Source organism: Malus sylvestris, chromosome 6, assembly GCF_916048215.2.
Source record: "Malus sylvestris chromosome 6, drMalSylv7.2, whole genome shotgun sequence".
Taxonomy (NCBI): domain Eukaryota; kingdom Viridiplantae; phylum Streptophyta; class Magnoliopsida; order Rosales; family Rosaceae; genus Malus; species Malus sylvestris.
Window position 1 is genome coordinate 20,825,485 of NC_062265.1, and position 21,082 is coordinate 20,846,566.

A 21,082-nucleotide genomic window follows, 5' to 3' on the forward strand; every position below is an offset into this window, starting at 1 on the left:
TTTAATTTATTCAATCTAACAACTTAAAAAAAAAAAAAGCGAATTGCGGCAGAAAAAGTAAAAAAATGGAAGAAATAAGAGATAATACTTATGATATAGACTCCTTTTGCATTTTTAGTGGGAATTTTAGATGCCTGCTTGGTCTCTCAATCATTTTCAGTTCCAAGTGTAGCATGCATTTTGTGGAAAGAGACATAATTCATCCTACCAATAAAAAAATCTAAACAATAAGTGGTTGAATAAAGCAATCTAAAACATGATTTCTACATAATTCAGTTTTTCTTTCTGCATTTTCATGTTTATTTTTGTCTTTCGGCTCAATTTGTTTAATTTACAAATAAAAAATAAATGGGATTGTGCAAGAAGAGTAAATTGGTATAGAATGACTTCTCATCAATTTAAGAAGAATATTTACATAGAATGGGGTTCATCGCCACCGTGTTGTCCCAATTCGATAATACAATATTACGTATAAGTTTTCTTCCACACAACATTATCTTTTTAAACTAGAACGTCACGTGATGGTAAACTGGTTTCATACAAATTATTCTCCATATTTGAGACTCATGTTTGAATATGCAATTTTTCTTCAATAGTATGAGATTACTTAGTAGTTTAAAAAATAAACGGTAAAGATTGACTGCAACATTGATTTTAAGAAACCCTAACGGTAAAAATTGTCTAAAAAGTGGAAGTAGTTAGTTAGCTAAACTACCGAACAAAAATTCTATGACATGGTGAATTCATTGCTAATCATAAAAAATCTATCCCCTTTAACAAATGGAAGCACCCAATTTGACCTAAAAAACTGGAGGCAGTCAAGCAGATGCCAAAACCAAGCAAATAAGAAACAAACAGTGACTAAAACACACACGACTGCCACACCAATTCAAGCAACGAATCACATGATTCACAAGATTTTTGATTAATTCTGCATCCCAATTAGGCTTGGCAAAAGGGTTGCCGTGTTCATGTTATTTTCATGTAAGATCTGTTATTTTAATCGATCGTGTCGCGTCACATCCATTATCTTAACGAATTATTAACAAATCAGGTCATTTTCACCCAATATTTTGGTGTCACACCATCTCTTCCCCCCCTCCTTTTTTTTTATTCTGACAATTCCAAAGCTTCCTCAGCGGAGTCATCAACAGAAGAGGGGGAGAGTTTGAAAAACCCAAAAACCCCATCCATCTCAAAAACCTCCAAAAACCCCCAGCTTTCGGTTTCATCACCCCAAAAAAAGCCAAGATCTTTAGGTCTCTCACTCTCTCTCATGTCTCATCTGCTATTAAATGATCTTTTTCTCAGTCTCCTCTAATTGCTCCTCTTTTTCCCATCTTTTTTTAACTTCTGATGCATTTCGTTTACACCGCCATTTTTAACTTTCTCTGTCATTACCCAAAAGAAAAATGAAAAACCCCAAAAACTTCATAATTTTGATTAATTTTCGTACCAATCTCTGGAACAAAAGGACAACAATGCAAACATAAGCCTTGACAATTTATGTATATTTTTTTCTTTCCAATTTTTCAATATTTGATGGCAGCTGCAGCAACCCCAACAACAACTACTAGTAGCGCTAACATTACTGACCTCCATTCCCACACGAACCCAAGCAAAACCAGAGCTAAACACCGCAGGTGCCGCGACTCCACTAACCTATCTTCCCCACCTGCCGCCGCCGCCGCCGCCGCACCACCCAACCCTGCTCGAAAGCTCGGCCCGCCCACCATTGTCTCATCCGAGAACACCTGGTGCTGTTTCGCCTCAAAAGACTCGAAACCCATCTCCGCCAAGCCACGCCTGGCGCAACCCATTAACCCTGATCATACACCCGACCCGGTTCAGACATACCCATCTGGGAAATCGCCTTCTTCTTCGCCGTCCTCGTTCCGGATCCGATTTGCGCCGGGTAGTCGCTCTCCGGTCATGGATTTTACTCCGGCGTTGACAAATGGCCATTCTGGTCAAAGAGATTCGTTTAATTCCAGCTTCAGCAGGTTCAATTCAATGCTCACGGCCGGGTTATTAAACCCCATGTCGCCGCCGCCGCAATCCGATAAGACGACCCTGTCCGAAATAATGGCTAACGAGCCGGAAATGGCCCAACCGAGATTCCCGATCCACCAGAACGGCGTCGGTTCGTCAAGCGGGCGCAAAACCCATGTGGGTTTGGTTCAGGACAAGCAGGCGTTGATGATGCAGCGGGTTTCCGATCTGCTGACGGAGAATCGGAGCCCCGGGAACCAGTTCAACGACCCGTCGAGCAGTGACATTAAGCTCACTCTTAGCTCCAAAGATGGGTTCAGCGTCTCGATGAATGTGCACCGTCAGATACTCGTCGCGCACAGTCGATTCTTCGCGGTGAAGCTCTCGGAGAGGTGGGTCAAGCAACAGAGGATGACGCTGTCGTCGTCGCCGCCGTACAATGTGGAGATTGCAGACTGTGATGACGTGGAGGTTTATATCGAGGCCTTGAGGTTGATGTACTGTAAGGATCTGAGGAGGTGGCTGATGAAGGAGGATGTTCCTAAAGTGCTTGGAATTTTGAAGGTAAAGTTGGAATTTTTATGGTTTTTGTTTTTTAAGTTTCTATTTTTCTGTGGTGTAATTACAGCTAACGATTGATTGCTTAGAAAGTGTAGCTAGGTAGATAATTAGAATGGAAATAGATTAAAATCCATTTTTTCGATTCGAAAAAAAACCCAGTTGTTCGAATTCAATTTTTGTTTGTTCTTTCTTAATTTTGACTTTGGATTAGTTATAGCAAGCAAAAAAGGAAATGCAGGTTATGGGAATGATGGCATTGTGGGTGTTCTGTGTGCTTTAGGTTTCGGCAGCAATTGGATTCGATGCCGGTGTTTTATCTTGTTTAGAATACTTAGAAGCTGCCCCATGGGCTGAGGATGAAGAGGAGAAGGTGGCATCACTCATGTTTGAGCTCCGCCTCGAAGGCACTGGAGCAGGGGAAGTACTCAAGAGGATCTCTGTCGAAGTTGCCAATGGGGCTGAAGAGGGTAACGACAATGAAGAAGTTCTTGTAAAGCTTCTGCATGTGGTTCTTGAAGGCAAAGATGAGAAGGCAAGACGTGAGATGAAGGGATTGGTATCAAAGATGCTTCGTGAGAATTCATCTCATAATGATCTCCGGAAAGAGTCCTTGTACTCGGCTTGTGATGGGTGTTTGCAATTGCTTCGCCACCATTTTTCTCGGGCAGCAGAGTCAGACTTGCAAGACGTGGGTCAGATTGCAAGGCAAGCGGATAATTTGCATTGGATTTTGGATATTTTGATTGACAGACAAATGGCTGAAGAGTTCTTGGCAACATGGGCATCGCAAACTGAATTGTCTGAGGCGCATTCTAAAGTGGCTGCGGTTCATAGATACGAGATTAGCAGGGTTACTGCTCGTCTCTTTGTCGGGCTGGGAAAGGGGCAGCTATTGGTTTCCAAGGATGTGAGGTTCTTGCTTTTACGTACGTGGTTGGTCCCTTTTTACGATGATTTTGCTTGGATGAGGAGGGCGTCGAAGGGCCTGGACAGGCACTCAATTGAGGATGGTCTAAGTAACACAATCCTCACCCTGCCTTTAGCATGGCAGCAGGAAATTTTGCTGGCTTGGTTTAATCGGTTCTTGAACTCCGGTGAAGATTGCCCTAATATACAAAGAGGATTTGAAGTTTGGTGGAGGAGGGCCTTTTGGAGGCGGAATGGCGAGCAGGAAAGACCACGGCCATTACGGACTACAACTGCGACCATGGAGAACTCATAGAACTTAACAATTACACAATGCCGGAAAAATGGTGCCCTTACGTCTGTCTCGTGCTCTCTCTTTACCTTGTTCCGATGGCTATACTCTCATTTGTTCTTAATTTTGGTTATCTTTTGATCTTCTTAATTTCGAAACCAAGGCGGGAAGCCCCTTATGGCGTATTTGGCTTTCAGGTTGGTGCATGATGTAATAGTTTGACTGGATGTACCTAAAGGTTTAGTTTGGGAAGATGATCGTGTTCATATTTTTTGGGATAAAATTCGGAAATTGCTTTGTTTTGTTTGGTTTCGTACTTATTTTGGACCTCTGCTCTCTCACTCCAATTTGTTTGTTTGTGTTTTTTTTTTTTTAACAAACGATATTATTCATTGCTTATACTCTTAGCTCAGTTACATAGAGTATTTATAAAACTAAGAAGTATGAAATTTAGAGGTATTTTGTTTTTTGTTTGATAAACTCGTCTTATTAAGGTTCAGTCTCGAGTTTGGGGCAAAACATGTTAACGGGATACAAAATATAATCATATTAAAATTTGGATAGTATTATTCACACATAAACCGCAGAGTTTGAAGCCTCGATAAAAGTTTGAGAAAAGGGCCGCCAGCTATGCATGTAAATTGCAGGGAAAGTTGATTGACCTCTTTTTAATTAAGCAAAGTTTGATTGACATAATCCTAGTATCATAAGATTATAAAATGAGCATGTAAAAGAGTCAATATCCACACGCAAGAATGTGTGACAATTCACGCAAGCGGCAAGAAGTTAATTATATATAGAAAGATAAGACAAAAAGGATGAAAATTTTGTAATTTCAAAATTGCCCGTCCCTTTGTCTAACCATTGAAGAAGATAATTAAGAAACATAATGGCTTATACTATGTTAATTTTATTTTTATGTTTGGGTAAAAAAATGTTAATTTTGTTTTCATTATCCGATGACATGCTTTTTTTCAACATTTCAAGTCTACTACATGAAAACAGGATACAGCTGCTTCCATATGTGTGTTTGATGTAATTTCTACCGGAATAATTAACCACCCTATAAAGTTTCTTAGGAGTGAAAAATATAGTCTTAAGATAAGCGACAGATCTTTAGATTCGATTCTCGTCATTTAGTATTACGGTCTAGTGGTATTCCTCTTCACTTGTAAGTAAGAGGTCCTAGGTTCGATTATCGCCAAATGCAAATTTGAACCATATTATTACTAGCCCATTGTGAAACTTAGCCCACTCCCCCACCCCTTAAACCATCTCCAAACCATGAGATAAAAGTTAAAATATAAGCCTTAAAACCCCCCCTCCCAAACCATCTCCAACCATTGGGCTAAAATAAGCCTTACATCCCCTTGTTGGAGATGGTCTTAGTGTAGATAGTACCTTTTGTTCAAAAGATACTATGTAATATTTAAGAAGGCTCAACAAGGGGATGTAGCTCAGATGGTAGAGCGCTCGCTTAGCATGCGAGAGGTATGGGGATCGATACCCCACTTCTCCATTTTTTCTATCATATTTTTTCCATTTTTCCCAATCAAATCCGCAAAACCGCGGCCCACTGACAGACATTATTAAAAGCAAATTCCAATCAACTCTACTTCTGTAACCGGTTTGCTTCCTTTGTCATGTTTGATTCCCACAATTTCATAATATCAATGCTAATCGTGTTTCATATTTACAAATTTTTTGTGTTCTTGCTTGAACTTCTTTGCAAAGATTGAAGCTCTACAGAATTTGTTCTTTACCACCACATCAAAGTGAAAGGAGAAAAAATAATGTTGGTGTGGGAAAACAACATGAAAGTTTACTTGCAATTCCATATACCAAAGAATATCTACAGCAGTTGGTATATCATCTAGGGTGTTGTTGATTTTTTCATGTATCAGCTCCAAGGCTAACAGCTGCGCGATTACCATCATCGTCACCATCAGCGAAGTGGGTGAAGAAGGAATTTAGCATCGGGCAATCGTAGTTCAGCTCCCCGGGTTTTGCATACTTTTGCCTTAAATCAGAAACCAACAAGGTAACCAAAATTCAGGGTTAGAGTACTAAATAGAAGTACTGAGAACTCACTGTAAGCAACTTGTGAAAAAAAAATGAAAAGATTTGGCTTTCTAGATTTTACCATTCTTGATCAACGAGCATTTCATCTGTCATTCCAAACTGTCTTAGCTCCTCTTCTGTGTGGTGCATTAACAAGCTGTACCTGCAGATATTAGAGAGTGCGAAATGGAAAATGCAACGGATTCAGATTACTTTCCTCTGCTACGGAAAACAGATTTCTCTGTCTATGTTAGGATAGTTGGCCAGGGCAGTGTCCCCGCCTCGTTGCTGTTAATTTGAATTCGCCTCTTTGTAGGTAGTATTGGTTCAGAATATCGTCTTGTCACAAACATAGATTTCTATTTTCTACAATGCAGTAGAGGAGTAATACCTTCCACCATAGCCTCTTTCCATGACAACCATGCCTCCATTGCCAAAGTTATTCAGCCTCTCAAATTGCTCCACCGTCCATTTGTACCATCTCATGAGGAACACTCTAAGCGTTAGACCATGTGAAACTAGCACCAAGTTGATGTTTGGATTTCTCTCGCCTGGTGGCTGAAATCGTCCTATATCGATATCTGATCTCAGGGTTTCTCTAAATCCTGCTCAAGTCAAGTACACTTCATTGTCTCAAAACTTCTTGGCTGAATTCAAAGTGATCAGTAAGTGAAAAACTACATGGAAACTATACCTGTAATCCTATCATAAACATCAGCTGCAGATTCCCCATTAGGAAACCGATAAAAGAAACGACCATAAAGCATGCGAATCGCTTTCTCTACTCTCATCTTCTCCCTATCCTGAAAATTCCCTTTTCATGGGAGAATGTCACAAAATCCATATCACTTCAAATTTCATGGAAAAAGATATAAAAATAGATACTAGGGGCACATACCGAAATCCTGCTCTCTAAGCCGAGGCTCTACTCTCATGCCGGCGATTCTTGAGCGCTCAAATGCTCTACCCAAACCCTTCAATGTTTCGACTGTCCTTCTATAAGGAGACACATAAAAGTAGACCTTCCAATTATGCGCTTTGTCCCCCTCAATCATCTCCCTTATCCTCCTCCCACAATCCTCAGCATCAACCAACCCTTTCTCTGTCAGTCCAATCTTTGGATCAGAAATTCTTGTATAAGCACTCTCATCTACATTTCCTTCACTCTGCCCATGTCGAACCAAGATTATCCGGCGAGGCCTAGGAGGTGGAGATTTCGAACTACTAGCTGACCTTCCATGCAAATGCTTTTCGGGAAAACTAGACAACCCATTATCAGAATGCTCAACTGTCCCATTATGGTTCACACGGCATTGGATTGTGTTGAAACTAAGCACCCCATTTTCTAGCGGCTTACGTTTGGGTGAATCCGACGGAAGTGTGAGAGAAAGATTTGAATTTCTTGGAAAGCAAGAATTGTCACACAAGGAAGCAGAGAAGCAAAATTGAGCCATTGCCATGACAACTAATTTCTTGCTTGCAAATTCCAGGCAAGTAGACCTCTGAGCCTCAAAATGTCAAATAAAACAGTTTTAGACTTTTATTCTGAGAAATGATAACCGCACACTTTTTTTTTTTTTTCTGAAAAAACCATCTGTTATCATTTATTTATTTATTTTTTTTTTTTTTGACCGAGGAGGTTTCATGCTTTCCCATCTAGCAATGTCAATCAAATGCAAATTTTCAAAGTGCTTCATGTACTTGTGTTTTATGTGGTGCAGATGGGGAGGGGACCCTTTGCATGTTTTTGTCTTTGTACTGGAGGGGACCAATGTGCATAGTGCCTTTGGGTCCCAGTTTACATGTCTTCTGGGATGAGTTTTTGATGACTAGTGTTAGTCATGATTAAGGTTGCACATAAAACGGTATATCCTTTTTTATTCTTGAAAATTTAGAGGTGAAGGAAAGATTTTTTTTTTATGAAATGTCATATGAACTTTACGTATTTTTTTAATTTAATATATGAACTAATATTTTAAGTGATTGGTCGTATTAATTTTCTGAAATTATTAATATATCATCTTATTCTAACTCCGTTACTCATTCTATCCAAAATAAATTTGTGCTCATGGTTATTTCGAACTTTTGGCCCCCTTTTCACATTATTTTTTATTTCTTTACTTTTATACAAAAATATATGTACATTAAGAGTTGGGAAATAAATTGGTTTTGAACTTTTAATCTCCTTTTTACAAGTTATCTACTTCTCTTAGCGCGAACCTAAAAAATTTTGCCAATAAAAAAACATATCAAATTTGTTTCAAAAACTTATGGTGAACTACTAAAAAAAATACATTAGGCTCACTAACATGGAGTTTAACAAACTTTGAGAATTCAATGTGATCAATCATGTCCATTTAAGAAAAGGGAATTGAAATGTTCAAAATACCCTTTGAAAATAAATTATGTGCCAGGTACATGGCTTATTTTAGATGAAAATTTTAACGAAATTAGAGTGATATGACAAATTAATTATTTCATAAAATTGATATGACAATTGCTTAAATTTGGTTTATTTAAAAAGAAAAGTGTATAAGATCATATAACATTTCAAAAAATTTACCATCATGAAAAAATGAAATCAGCGTAATGTACTATTTTGCTAGTAAGAGGCGATTGGGCCGATGGCATGCAAGAACATTAGTCCAGCTTAGGAACAATTAAACGAGCCACAAATTGGCATGTCTATACAAGGTCTTGGACTCGAGTTTTGAGACTACTTTTTTCATGTCAAGCCCATGCTTAATGGAAAAAAAATGTAAACATAGTAGACTAGCCGAATTTTTAACTTATTTTTAGGCTGCATTATCATGTCAATAACATTATGATTCTGTTTGGTAGACTGGATAAGATAGGTTGTGATTAATTAAAATGGACTTAAGTTCAGTTCATTATTTGTGTATTAAAATGTGAGATAGACAGGACCAGACATGATGGGTTTTAAATCCACAAAAGAATGGGTTATCTAACATATCATTATACATGAGTTACATGTCCTGTTTTACAAGTATCTTCCAATCCAATCAGCTCAATCTCCTTTAACCCACCAAACGAGCCCTACATGTATCTGTTTGGGTTAATAGTTAACTTTGGACTTAAAGGGAAGGAAGCTCAAAAGAGCACAATAGAGGAGATTTTGCTCGAGGCCCAGAGTCAAGCCCAAATACCTGTCTCAAGACCATATGACAGCTCCCTATTAAATGCAAAGGTTAGGTGCTTACAAGGGAAGTGACAACCAATGGAAATCAACCAACTCTCGGCCCAAAAGCACTTTTCCGTATGGCAAAACATGTAAAAATTCTGATGACTCATTACCCTCCAGTTGCTTTCGGGCAAGAGAAGAAGCAGCACAGTCGGGCTAATTTGCCTTTAAATAAGGGAAGAGGGCCCAGAGACAAAGACACTCAACCAATCAAATAAACAAACATACAACTTGCCTCTCAGTCAAGCAAATATCCAGAAAGTTATGCTTTATCCAGATTCTGCACCCTTTTAGCTTTAGACTTCCCTTAGAAAGACATCTTTTGTCTATGTAAAAGCTCTGCTACCTTTTTCAAATGTTGTAGTATCGATTCTCTTGTGTAAACCCATTTACCTTTCATCCCTCTTTCAGTATCTAATCCTTTAGAACTACAACAAAGAGATTGCTAGACGTTCAACCTTGCCCGACAAGGTGAAATCTTGCCCGCCTCTCTTTATTTTGTCTTTCAATTAATAGATATATTGTTATAATGTATTCCCCAGTACATATTCAAGTCATTTCTAGTCTTTTGGTGATCCACAGTTCCATTAGTTCTCAGATCTGGTTCATTTACTGGTTCTATGGTCATAAGAAGATTAAAAGTAATTAAAACTGATGACTTGATTAGATTTTGATCTCCGCCCTTTAAGCATACAAGATAAAGAACTAAAAGTCCTTGATCTCAAGGCACATAAAAGAACTTAATGTAGACTTAACCCATCTACGACAATCCTTTGATAACAAGAAATCATAATAACTTGGGGCACAAGTAATCGGCTTAAACACACTTGTTCTACATCTGCCATACAGAGATGGCGGTGGCACACCTTAGCACTTAGTTAGTTTTGATTGCGAGCCTAAAGACTACACCTAAGGCCCCACAAAGGCACATTTCAGAACTAACTTTGTCCTCCTCTTGCAGCATCTCAGCAAGCCAGAGCCCGACAATCAACCAAAGTGTCAACTCCTCGGGGAGCTGTGTGCTCGAGCCAGGGACCCTTCCTCACGAGATTTCCTGCCCGAACAGTATCAAGGATAAATCTTAAGTTATGGATAGCAACTAAGTGGTAGATACAATATCTTATTTGTTACAGTAAGATTCACAATGAAAATGAGACTCAACATGAATAATTAATCAAAAAATTTGTGACATAAATTAGTATGATCTCTTTCGATGCTCTTTGTGTTTCCTGACGTTAAAGATTTTGCAATTGAAGGGTCAACAGTAGTTAGAGAGATGCGGTGCACAGTTCTGTGTATGACAACAATTCTTAAGAGGTAATTAGTTTAAATTCATCTTGTCATAAGAAAAAGTTGGTGATGTTTAAGTCGGTGCTGCCTGTAGTTTGCGTGTGTGTGCAAGTATATTATATATTATTGTCAGTCAAATACTGAAATTGTTGGGCTAGAAGTTTGATTAGCACCAACCATTTACATGCATGTTTCTAGCGACTCTGGAAACCCAAGTTGATGGTTGTTGGCGATTTTTAAAACCCTAAATCCAATTCTTTAGTCAACACAAAGACATATTACACCTTTATGAGATTAGGTATGAGGTCCTAATCTATAGCTAGTTGTTAAGCAAGCATAATCTCCTATTAACGATATATTAATTACTATTTATTTATTTATTTTTGTGCGGATATTTATCACTAATTCAATATATGGTAGACTACGAATTTCATAATTATAAACTATACTAAACTTGGTCAGTCCATGGAAATAATTAAAGTATGAATCGACTACAATAATTCATCGACATTGGGCATAATCCTATGAAACCCTTGAAAGTTTGGCCTAGGTTGTCCTCCACACTATATCTCTTGACCTTTTTCAGAACGCTATGGGGATAACGTATATTACAACTACGAGACTAGTCCACAATTGGTTTCTTGTCCTTGTCAAGACAAAAAAATAGTTCCCTATCTATTTTTCTTGGTAATAAATCAAAGGGTTGGGACTTGGGAGGTTAATTAGAAGAAACAACAACAGGAAAGTCTTATCCCATTAAGTGAGGTCGGTTGTATGAATTCTAGAACGTTACTGCGCTCAATTTTACGCTAAGTTTTCTATTAGATCTAAGTACTCCATGTTTTTTTTAAGTCTCTTTCCAATCTTCCTAATTAAGTATTCTTTTACCCCTTTTGCCCCCGAGCATCTATCTTGTAATCACATTTTCTAACCAAAATATGTGTATAGATCTTCGATTCATATGTCCTAACCATCTTAACCAATTTTTCTCTCATCTTATCTTCAATTGAGAACACTCCTACTTTATCTACAATGAGAAGAAAAAAAAAAGGACCTATCTTCTTATTGTTTTCTATAAATTCTTGCATTTTATCAATTTTGATTTTTGGGTTAATTTTGTGTTCTAATACGCAAGCTGTGTTTTATAGGTCTTCCATGCGTAAAAGTTTGCATTGGAAACCTCTAATATATTATGGTAAAACACCAAAGCAATCAACCTTTCCAAATTTTAATAATCTTATAGGATCATCCATGACCGTGTACGTATATGATAAACCCCTTCTGGAAAAATCTATGGCTTTTCTTATTTGCTAAGAGTCTAAGACCGATGCTCGTTGACAAAGATTTTTTTTTTCGATTATTTAGAGGAACTTAGCATGTACAAGTAGGAACAAACAAGAACTTTCCATTTGAATCCCATCTTAGTAAGCAATGAATAGATAATATATATATATATATATATATATATAAGATTGACCCCTTGGGATTTTGACAAAATGCTTATGTAGACGGTAATGCATATTTTACATTTACGTACGAAAGAGGGTAGTAACCATCTAAGATATTTTATTATGAATCAACAGAATGGGGAAAAAGTCACTAGAACAAGAGGCAGCTAATTAGTATTAACACAGAAGAACTATGAACAATAATAAATGACAGAGTTGAGAAAGGAGAGAGAGAGAGAGAGAGAGAGAGAGAGAGAGACAGAGAGACAGATTGTATTACTACTTTCAGAGAATATTACGATTCTTTATTACACAAATGAAAGCCCTATTACTTCTTATATATCCACAAGAACTAATTACAACAGTACCCTTCTACCTGTACTAGCTAACTCATCTTCTAGATAATGTCATGTGGCAATTCTGTTATATTGGTTATTAATTGGTAAAAGTATAATATATATCAAATAGAAAGAAAAGTACTTCAAAATGCTATAGTTGTTATTAAAAATGGGATGAATTAAAATTTTATTACAAAAATATAGTGATTAAGGGAATTGATAGACCCTTTATTTTACTTACTAACCAATTTGTGATTGAACTCAGTGCGTATTACAGATAGCTAGATCCTCCTAATTAATTAGAGTTGTTAAGACCTTCCAGCCAAAATAAAAAATGTTGTTGATGCACAAAACCGGAGGTCTTGGTACAACGTAAATCCGACCGTGAATCTGCATGAAACGTAAATAACACAAAATGTATCGTGGTTCACCCCAAGGTTTGGGCTACGTCCACACTGATTGTATTATATTTCTCTGAGAAGTGAGGGAGAGAGTGTGAGAGCTTTGCTCTAGATAGAAGAGGCTTAGGGTTTGTGAGGGTGAGGAGGCCCTTTTATAGAATAAGGGCTCCTCCCTTAATTACATATTTGCCCCTTCCTTTATTACATAATTACATTTGAGTCCCCCGAGTATTTATACGAGGTCTAAATACGGAGGCCCTAAATATGGTATAAACAGTAGTCGCCCAAGTCTTCAGTCAAGAGAGTCTTTTGGCTAGAGACTTGAAATTCAGTCCATGTGTGGGCCGAAGTAACTAGATGTTGTCTATGACTGATACTCGGTATGTGGTGGTGCCCAATCCGAAATGATGCTCAACCAGAAGTAGCACATGTTGCGAGGCTGTTCTGCTTGTGGCTTATGTTGTCTTGGTTGGCTCAGCTTGTGGCGTTGGAAGTGAGAGAGTCCCTTTTATAGAATAAAGACTCGCTCCTCAATATAAAAATGATGGGCTCGAGTCGATGCTCGTAGCTAGGCAGTTGCTCGGCGATGCTCTCTAATGATGGTGAGGGAGTCCCTTTTATAGAATAAGGGTTCGCTCCTCAATACATGAATGATGGACTATGAGTGATGCTCGCGGTGAGACGGTTACTCAGTTGGCGGCGTTGCTCTCTAATGAAGGTGAGGGAGTCCCTTTTATAGAATAAGGGCTCGCTCCTCAATACATAAGTGATGGGCTATGAGTGATGCTCGCGGTGATGCGGTTGCTCAGCTGGCGGCGTTGCTCTCTAATGAAGGTGAGGGAGTCCCTTTTATAAAATAAGGGCTCGCTCCTCAATACATAAGTGATGGGCTAGGAGTGATGCTCGCGGTGAGTCGGTTGCTTAGCTGGCGGCGTTGCTCTCTAATGACGGTGAGGGAGTCCCTTTTATAAAATAAGGGCTCGTTCCTTAATACATAAATAATGGGCTAAGTCCCCCAAGTATTTTTCATGAGGTCCAATTAAGGCCCAATATATGGTACATAATGTAGTCCCCCAAGTCTTCGGTTAATAGAGTATGTTGGCTGGAGACTTCAAATTGAATCCATGTATGGGCCGAAGTGGCGGTTGTTCGGAGGTGGTATTTGTATACCCTGCACTAAAGCTTTGTAGGTGAAGCTTTGCAAGTGAAGCTTTGAAGCTAGAGCTCTGTAAATGAAGCTTTTGAAGCTAGAGCTCTGTAAATGAAGCTTTTGAAGCTGATTGTCATGAGTGATGCTCATGAATGTTTATGTTAATTGACATGAGTGATGCTCATGGATGTTGTCATGAGTGATGCTCATGAATGTTGACATGAGTAATGCTCATGAATGTTGACATGAATGATGATCGTGAATGTTTATGTATGATTGTCATGAGTGATGCTCATGAATGTTTATGTATGAATGACATGAGTAATGCTCATGTATAATTTGGAGTACTGGGCGTACTTTTGATCACCTGGTTGGTGGCATGAAGGAGAGTACGGGTTGTACATTTCATCACCTAGTTGGTGGCATGAATGGCTAGTTGCCAAATGATATTAGAGTACGGGTTGTACATTTCATCACCTGGTTGGTGACATGAATGGCTAGTTGCCAAATGATATTGGAGTACGGGTTGTACATTTCATCACCTGGTTGATGGTAATAGCGGCAGGTTGCCGAATAATTTTGGAGTACTAGGTGTACTTTTGGTCACCTGGTTGGTGATAATAGAGGCAAGTTGCCGAATAATTGTGGAGTACTGGGCGTAGTTTTGATCACCTGGTTGGTGCTATTTTGGGCTTATGGGCCTTCGCCCTCCACACAATATGCCAGCCCATTTATTTTGGGCTTTGCCGTTTTTTTATTACCCTCTAATGGGGTTTATACATATGTCTCCGAAATATAATAAAAATAAATTACATGTTTTCAGCATGTTGATGGGCATCTTCCGGTCCAACAGAAAGTGGAGACAGGAAACCTTGGTGGGCATCTTCTTATCTTTGATCATGTTATCCCGTAGGATAGTAGAGTAGTGGAATAGTGGAGCACCTTCTTTTCGGCTTTTCCTTTTCTGCTTTCTGCTTTTCTTTCTATTTCTTGACACTGATGAATATGGCAGACAAGAAATGATGGAAGATTTAATAATAAGAAAATAATTTTATCTCCGCTTTTGCTTTCTTCTTTTCACTTTCCTCTCTTTCTGTCTCTAAGCTGTCATGCATGTGCACCATTGAATCTACAGGTTGGTCACAATGGTGATGCTTCATATTTTAGGGACAAATCTGCAAACTTCTCACTGGATTTTCTGATGAGTTCGTTCCTTTTCTCGGAAGTTGATGCTGGCAGATTAATCAGTTTTTTTTTGAGTTTTTTTTATGCTCTTTTCCATATCATATTCACAACCATCAAGAACTTTGTGAAGGGAAAATTATGAGATTCTAGAATGGGATTTCATAATGACTATCATGCATATACAAATCAAAATTTAATATACGAAAGCAGCGGAAGCATTTATAACATATTATCAAAGCTATAGTCATGCAAATCCCCTTCAAGGTTCATAGGTTTATATATAATGCATCAAAACAATTTTTAGAATCAAGAACAAAGTGAAGGTTAGTCTTATACCTCTTGATCTAGACTTAAGACCAAGGATGGACCACCTCCAAGGCCTTTGCTCCTTGAAATCCTTGAGCCTAGCTTCCCTCCTTGCCTCCTCCACTTTGTTACAATGAGTGCTCCTAGGTTCTCTTCAAGTTCCCAAAGTAGGAAACCTCTAAAGATCCTCACCCACTAGTGTAGTGAGAAGGATGAAGGAATAACCAAAATGGTGTAAGAGATGTTAGTAAAAACCCCCCTTTGGTGGCCGGCCTTTGTGGTTCAAGATGGCTATTTTCTTTTGCCTCTTTTGTTGTTCAAAACTCACAAAAACCCTAATGAACAATATCTTATAAAGTTGCTTATATAGACAAAAAGAAAACCTAGTCAACACTTGACTAAATATCTCTCAAAAACCCACATAATATGGCCGGCCCTCTTGTGTTGTTTTTGGGCTTTGGGCTTTTATTATTTCAAGTCATCCAATGCTTGAATAAAAGCCCAATGGGTTTAGGCCCAATGGGCCTAATTAAACCCGAACGTTTCTTTAAGCCCAAAACGATCTTTATCGCTTTTATGATTTCTTTAGACTTTTCTAAATTAATCACAACACATAATTAATCCAATTAATTGTTTCCATCATCCATTAATTACTCACTACAATAGTGTATTGGTGAACAACCTTTTAGGTTCTAATTAGCAAGGCAGTGAGGTGATTGGCATTAATCCAATTGCTTATATTTAATTCAATCACTTAGTGAATTAAAACCTCATTTTAATTCACCTTTCTTCTTTGATGACTACATCTAATCATCTAGAAGAACTCACAAGCTATGAGTGACATCTAACCATATGTCATAGCTACCCAAGCTAATGTAGAAGTTTATTCGGAGAACCTAGTCAGTTGGAATTACAATGTAATTCAATCATTCTCTAATACAATACTCTCAATCACATCATTAGGGTATGGATATATCATGTCAAACCCCTAATGTGATTATTCCTTCTTATATGATCCAATTGAGTCGTTTAGGAACGCTTTCCTTTATTACGCTCGATACTTCGGCCGAAGATTCCCGAATCATATCTTAGAGTATTCTTCCTCTCTTATCGAAGATTAGAGATTCCTTGTTGCGCATACACTTGCCTTCATGACTAAGTGGCTTAACCCCAATTATGCCGTGGACACCCTCGAATGGGGAGACTTTGACATAATCAAAGATTAAGTACTTAACCACAAGACAACGACGATGCCTCAGGTCTAAGGATTACTTACATCTTTCCAACCATTAGAGTTACTTGCTTGACATGTGAGTAGACCTCCATGCAAGTACTCCCGTTCGATTGTGTTCAGTGAACTCATTCCCTTAATGAGCACCTACATACTTGTCTTAGTGTCACAACACGAATGGGATGAGACTTTCCATCCTTCCAATTGAAGCAGACATAGTATGTACCGGTATACGCATTGTCAGTATCCCTCCGACAATCCAATGACCAGGAACCTTTTTGGACATCTGTTTATGTGAAGAAGGTCTCTGTAGTCTAACATCATTAGATTACTTCTTCAATCGATCCATTGTCCATGGATTCACTATTCAGGACATATTTCGTTTATTGAGATAGTCCTAATTAGTATCTTTGCCATTTGATGTATAAGAATCATCCATACATCGATTCATTTGTCCTGAAAGATTTCTTCCAAAGATTGACTTTCAGGGCATATTTCCAACAATCTCCCACTTGCACTAAAGTCAATCACTAGTGTATCTCATACATCTTGTCGAGAGAGTTTATGCTCGTAGGTTAACTTGGTTATGTATTAATCTCTTTTATTAAAAGGGATTTACTTATCAAATGTTTCCAAGACATTTGATGATGTCTCTTTAATGTGTTCGAATACTTTGATGAGACCTTGATTCCATGGCTTGAGCTATCGCCCCATTACGTCGTAGTACTCTACTAACGACCTTATGGTTTGGATTCAATCATGGGTTCTTAAAAGAACCCCTTTCATTCAAAACACATTTTGAAGCAGTTTCTAAAACATATATATCTACATATATTTCGTTTGTATACTTTATACAAACTTTGCTTCAATCTTGAGACCATTGTAGTACAATACTAACAATTCATTCATATGATTAGTACTTCATCCAACATGAAGTTCCATTCGTTAAAATGGCTTATTTTTCACTTTGGTTAACAACCTAAGTGAATGCACGCTTCCAGAGTCCCACTCTGATGTTTCTTTCTTAAAAGGCAATAATACTCTATCAGTTGCTTTGGTTCTGATCCTGGGATATAGTAATATCTTAAAGTGATAAACTCAGTGGTTTCTTCACCTTTGGATATCTACTTCACAAGTCAATACATGTGTCCCTTTTGTGATTTTATGACACATTCATTATAAGGGTTATAAAAGTGATTTCCTATCACATAAGAAAATGCTTTCTTAAATCTTCAACATTTGAGATTTAATTCCCATATAACATTATTGAGATAGCCTTGCTATATCAGTAATTCCAATTTCAAGTCTATACTTCAAAATTGACTGTGTCATGTTTTGTCATTTTCGAGTAACATCTATGTTTCATCAAGTCTATCAAATAGACTTTATTCACATCTTGTTGCTCAAATTATGACATCACTCCCACTGGCCTTGTTGTAACTTAGCATTCATTCAAAATTAACACTTATATTTTCTTGATTTGAATGCGTGTTGCTCCCACTAACTTGTCTTGGATCCATTGAGAATCATTGAGATCCATTAGCTTATTGATGATGTCTCAACAATTTTGAGACCATCAACAACCCTAGCTAACACAAGTTATTTAAACGAATCACATACAAAAGAATTCCTTCTAAAGTAATTCCTTTTGAATATGTGACTTGTTTTATCAAGTCTATTCATTTAATTATACGATGTCATACACCATACTACAAGTTTTAGTCATACTAAGACCTTTAATGTAGTCATATAAGAATTATCTAAGTCTTTAGTGGAAGCATGGCTCCTACTAAGGATATAGATTCTCAACCATTCCATCTAGGTGGTTGATATAATTCTCTATCAAAACTACATAGAGCAATATCGTTACATGAGATGTTGAATTTGGATTGTCTTGTTGTTAAACCATATGTTGTGACTCATTTTGAAACTTATTCCCTTTTGTTTCATCAACTTGTCCATATGCTTTGTCATTAGCATGTTCTCATAAAAGAGAATGATGGACAACTCCCAACATATAACCATTTTATGCTAGGTTGACGAAACCAACATTCAAAGACTATTCTTTAAATGTTACACAACATAGAATTTTAACGTTTGAAGAGCTTGAGTCCTTTTAACAATTAAAATTATAAACTCTTAATAATAGTCAAGTACTATTATTCTTTAGACAACTATAAACCAATCACATTCAAGTTTATTTCCATTTTCACGCCTCCCACTATTTCTCATGACTTTAATGAGAAATCATTTCATACATTCAAAATGTATAAAATTGGATTATATTGGTAGAAGACATTGTGTAGTAGCTTTGAAACATTTCAAGCTTATTTGTTTCAATCTTCACTAAGTTTAATGTCTTGTTATTTAAGTGACTAAATTCTTTAAACCTTTTATAGATTTAGACACTTCTTTCTTGGTTTAATCACTAACACCATTGACATTTTAAAACAATTTTAAGAATGCCCAATTAATTGTTCAAAACTACTAGTTGAATCAAGAGTAATCTTGATCATTGTGTTTCAAGTGATAACCATATAAGAAACGTTTTTCTTATTACTTATATCATTGTAATGTGATCTTCCTTTTCTTCAAGAAAGGATTCTCTAGACTTTTGTCATTTCATATAGAACTCATAAGTAGACAAATGGAACCAAATCTAAAGATTCATTGTATCCTTTTATGTCCTACATGTAAGATCTATCCATAATTGATAAATCTAAAGTTTGGTTTATCACATTACAATTAAGTGATATAACTCTTGTATCTCATCTAGGATACAACAAGACAATTTTCAATTCATAACACTACTTTAAGGAAATAGTATATTAAAAAGGCATACTTCACATTACATTAATATGATAGTTCAAACATTCATAATGTTTAATACAAAAGGTATTAGCTCTATACATTTAGAGACTAATATAAATGCCTTTATACATTTAGGCGCTAATAGTGGCCTTCCATCAAATGAAGCCATATAATTAGTTCTTAACAAAATAAGAAAGTTTAAAGACAATCTTTAAATGCCTAACAAACTTCCTAAGTAGTAAGCAAAAATCATAGTGGCCGAACCCTTCACCACATTTTCTTGCTTGTTCCTCTTCTACTTGGCTCCTCCACCTATATACAATTATACAAGTGATTAGCCCTTTATATCAAATATAAATATTTAGAAGATCTAACAATTAGAATTGAAGATAAGAACACAAACCATACCTTGTGGCTTGTCCTTAAGAGTTGCAAGGTATAACCTGCAATTCCTCTTCCAATGCCCCTCCTTTCCACAGTGGTGGCAAGTCCCTTTGGGCTCCATTGCCTTCTTTTTCCTCACTCCTCCTTTCGGCTTAGGAGTGGGGGACTTCTTCTCCTTCCCTTTGCCTTTGCCTTGCGGCTTGGCCTTGGAAGAGGATGGCTTATTGTAGGCTACTGCAGCAGTCCCTACAACATTCTCTTTCTTCATAGTCTTCTCGGCGGTTACTAACATGTTTAGTAACTCGGAGAGAGTGCTATCCATCTTATTCATGTTGTAGTTCATTACGAACTGCGAGAATGAATCAGAAAGAGAAGCCAATATGAAGTCCTGGGCTAATTCCCCGTCAAGTGGAGTACCAAGGTTCTCCAATTGTTCAATGAATCCTATCATCTTCAGTACATGTTGATGCACTGGAGCCCCCTTGACCATCTTTTGTCTTCACAAGTTCACAGACAGTGCTAAAGCGACGGTTGCGCGTCCCTTCACCATATAACTCCGTAAGATTGAGTATTATGGAAGATGCACTGTCCATGCCCTCGTGCTGTCTCTGTAGCTCCTCATTCATGGAAGCCAACAGATAGCACTTGGCTTATGTATCATCCTCAACGTGCTTGTCATACTTAGCACGTTCATCCTCAGTGGCGTCAGGGCCAAGAGGTATGTGAGGTGGAGCCTTGTCTAGTACGTAAACAATCTTCTCCAATGTTAGGAGAATCTTGACATTACGATACCATGATGGGAAATTGTGCCCCTCTAGGCAATGTTTGTCGAGTATTTTCGCGAGTGTGCTTCCAACCATATCTATATACATAAACAAATAAAATAATTAGATTGATTGTTGTTTAAGTCAAACGATTTGGGTCTTTAAACCGAATGACACCACCCACCATTTTTGGCAAATTCCATATCCCCCATAATGGAATCCGGGAGATTTCAAAGAAAGCTCCTAGCGGGTTATGGGAGGCTCACTATTACCAAGCCCACCTCACGATGATACGATGTCGGCTAGCAACAATAATAATGAGAGGATACAAGTACCCATTCACAACAACCTATTGTGATTACCCATCTTTTTGGCCTCTAGAAAATAATACCTCACGATGATACAATGTTGGCATTATGTTTCTTAGTTAAGTTCTTTCCCACCATGTCGGTTTAGCTAGGGGTTCAAGCATGACCTCACGATGATACGATGTTGGCCATACTCGTTGCCTACCTTAACCTCATCAAATGTTTTAAATAAACTCCTCCTGAATATAAGCATGCACTTTGTCACTTCCCCATGATAGGGTGAAGGCGGTGTACAAGTCATAAACGCTTGGAGCCTACCACGGTGGAAGGCCACGAAAAAGTGTTCTAAGCACTTTTACGCTTACAACTTAATATTGTTTGTTTGAGGGATTTTAAGGTCTCATCAATTTTATTTATTTAATCACAATCAAATAAATTGTCCTATTATAACT

At 37.7% G+C, this 21,082-nt stretch overlaps 2 protein-coding genes and 1 non-coding gene across 3 annotated transcripts; 2 read left to right on the forward strand and 1 right to left on the reverse strand.

The window, feature by feature from the left end:
- Positions 1-1,132: 1,132 nt before the first annotated feature.
- On the forward strand, positions 1,133-4,053 carry LOC126627233 (BTB/POZ domain-containing protein At1g63850-like). Its single transcript, XM_050296685.1, has 2 exons — positions 1,133-2,556; positions 2,834-4,053. The coding sequence occupies exons 1-2, from the start codon at positions 1,507-1,509 to the stop codon at positions 3,773-3,775; spliced, it is 1,992 nt and encodes a 663-aa protein (XP_050152642.1). The 5' UTR covers positions 1,133-1,506; the 3' UTR covers positions 3,776-4,053.
- A 1,144-nt stretch (positions 4,054-5,197) lies between these two features.
- TRNAA-AGC (transfer RNA alanine (anticodon AGC)) lies at positions 5,198-5,270 on the forward strand. The gene has a single exon. It is a non-coding gene; the product is annotated as a tRNA-Ala (tRNA).
- A 141-nt stretch (positions 5,271-5,411) lies between these two features.
- LOC126625051 (phosphoglycerate mutase-like protein AT74H) lies at positions 5,412-7,327 on the reverse strand. Its single transcript, XM_050294125.1, has 5 exons — positions 6,711-7,327; positions 6,507-6,626; positions 6,204-6,417; positions 5,895-5,975; positions 5,412-5,771 (listed from the first exon to the last, which is right to left on the reverse strand). Exons 1-5 carry the CDS (start codon positions 7,270-7,272, stop codon positions 5,645-5,647), a joined length of 1,104 nt encoding a protein of 367 aa, XP_050150082.1. The 5' UTR covers positions 7,273-7,327; the 3' UTR covers positions 5,412-5,644.
- Between the last annotated feature and the right edge of the window lie 13,755 nt (positions 7,328-21,082).

Excerpts from the sequence above, each read along its gene's own strand:
- LOC126627233 (XM_050296685.1), top strand. The coding sequence starts at position 1,507 with ATGTATATTTTTTTCTTTCCAATTTTTCAATATTTGATGGCAGCTGCA. Across the intron at positions 2,557-2,833 it reads AAGTGCTTGGAATTTTGAAG|GTTTCGGCAGCAATTGGATT; the intron begins GTAAAGTTGGAA and ends TGTGTGCTTTAG.
- LOC126625051 (XM_050294125.1), bottom strand. The coding sequence starts at position 7,272 with ATGGCAATGGCTCAATTTTGCTTCTCTGCTTCCTTGTGTGACAATTCT. Across the intron at positions 6,418-6,506 it reads TGTTTATGATAGGATTACAG|GATTTAGAGAAACCCTGAGA; the intron begins GTATAGTTTCCA and ends TGACTTGAGCAG. Across the intron at positions 5,772-5,894 it reads ATGCTCGTTGATCAAGAATG|GCAAAAGTATGCAAAACCCG; the intron begins GTAAAATCTAGA and ends TTCTGATTTAAG.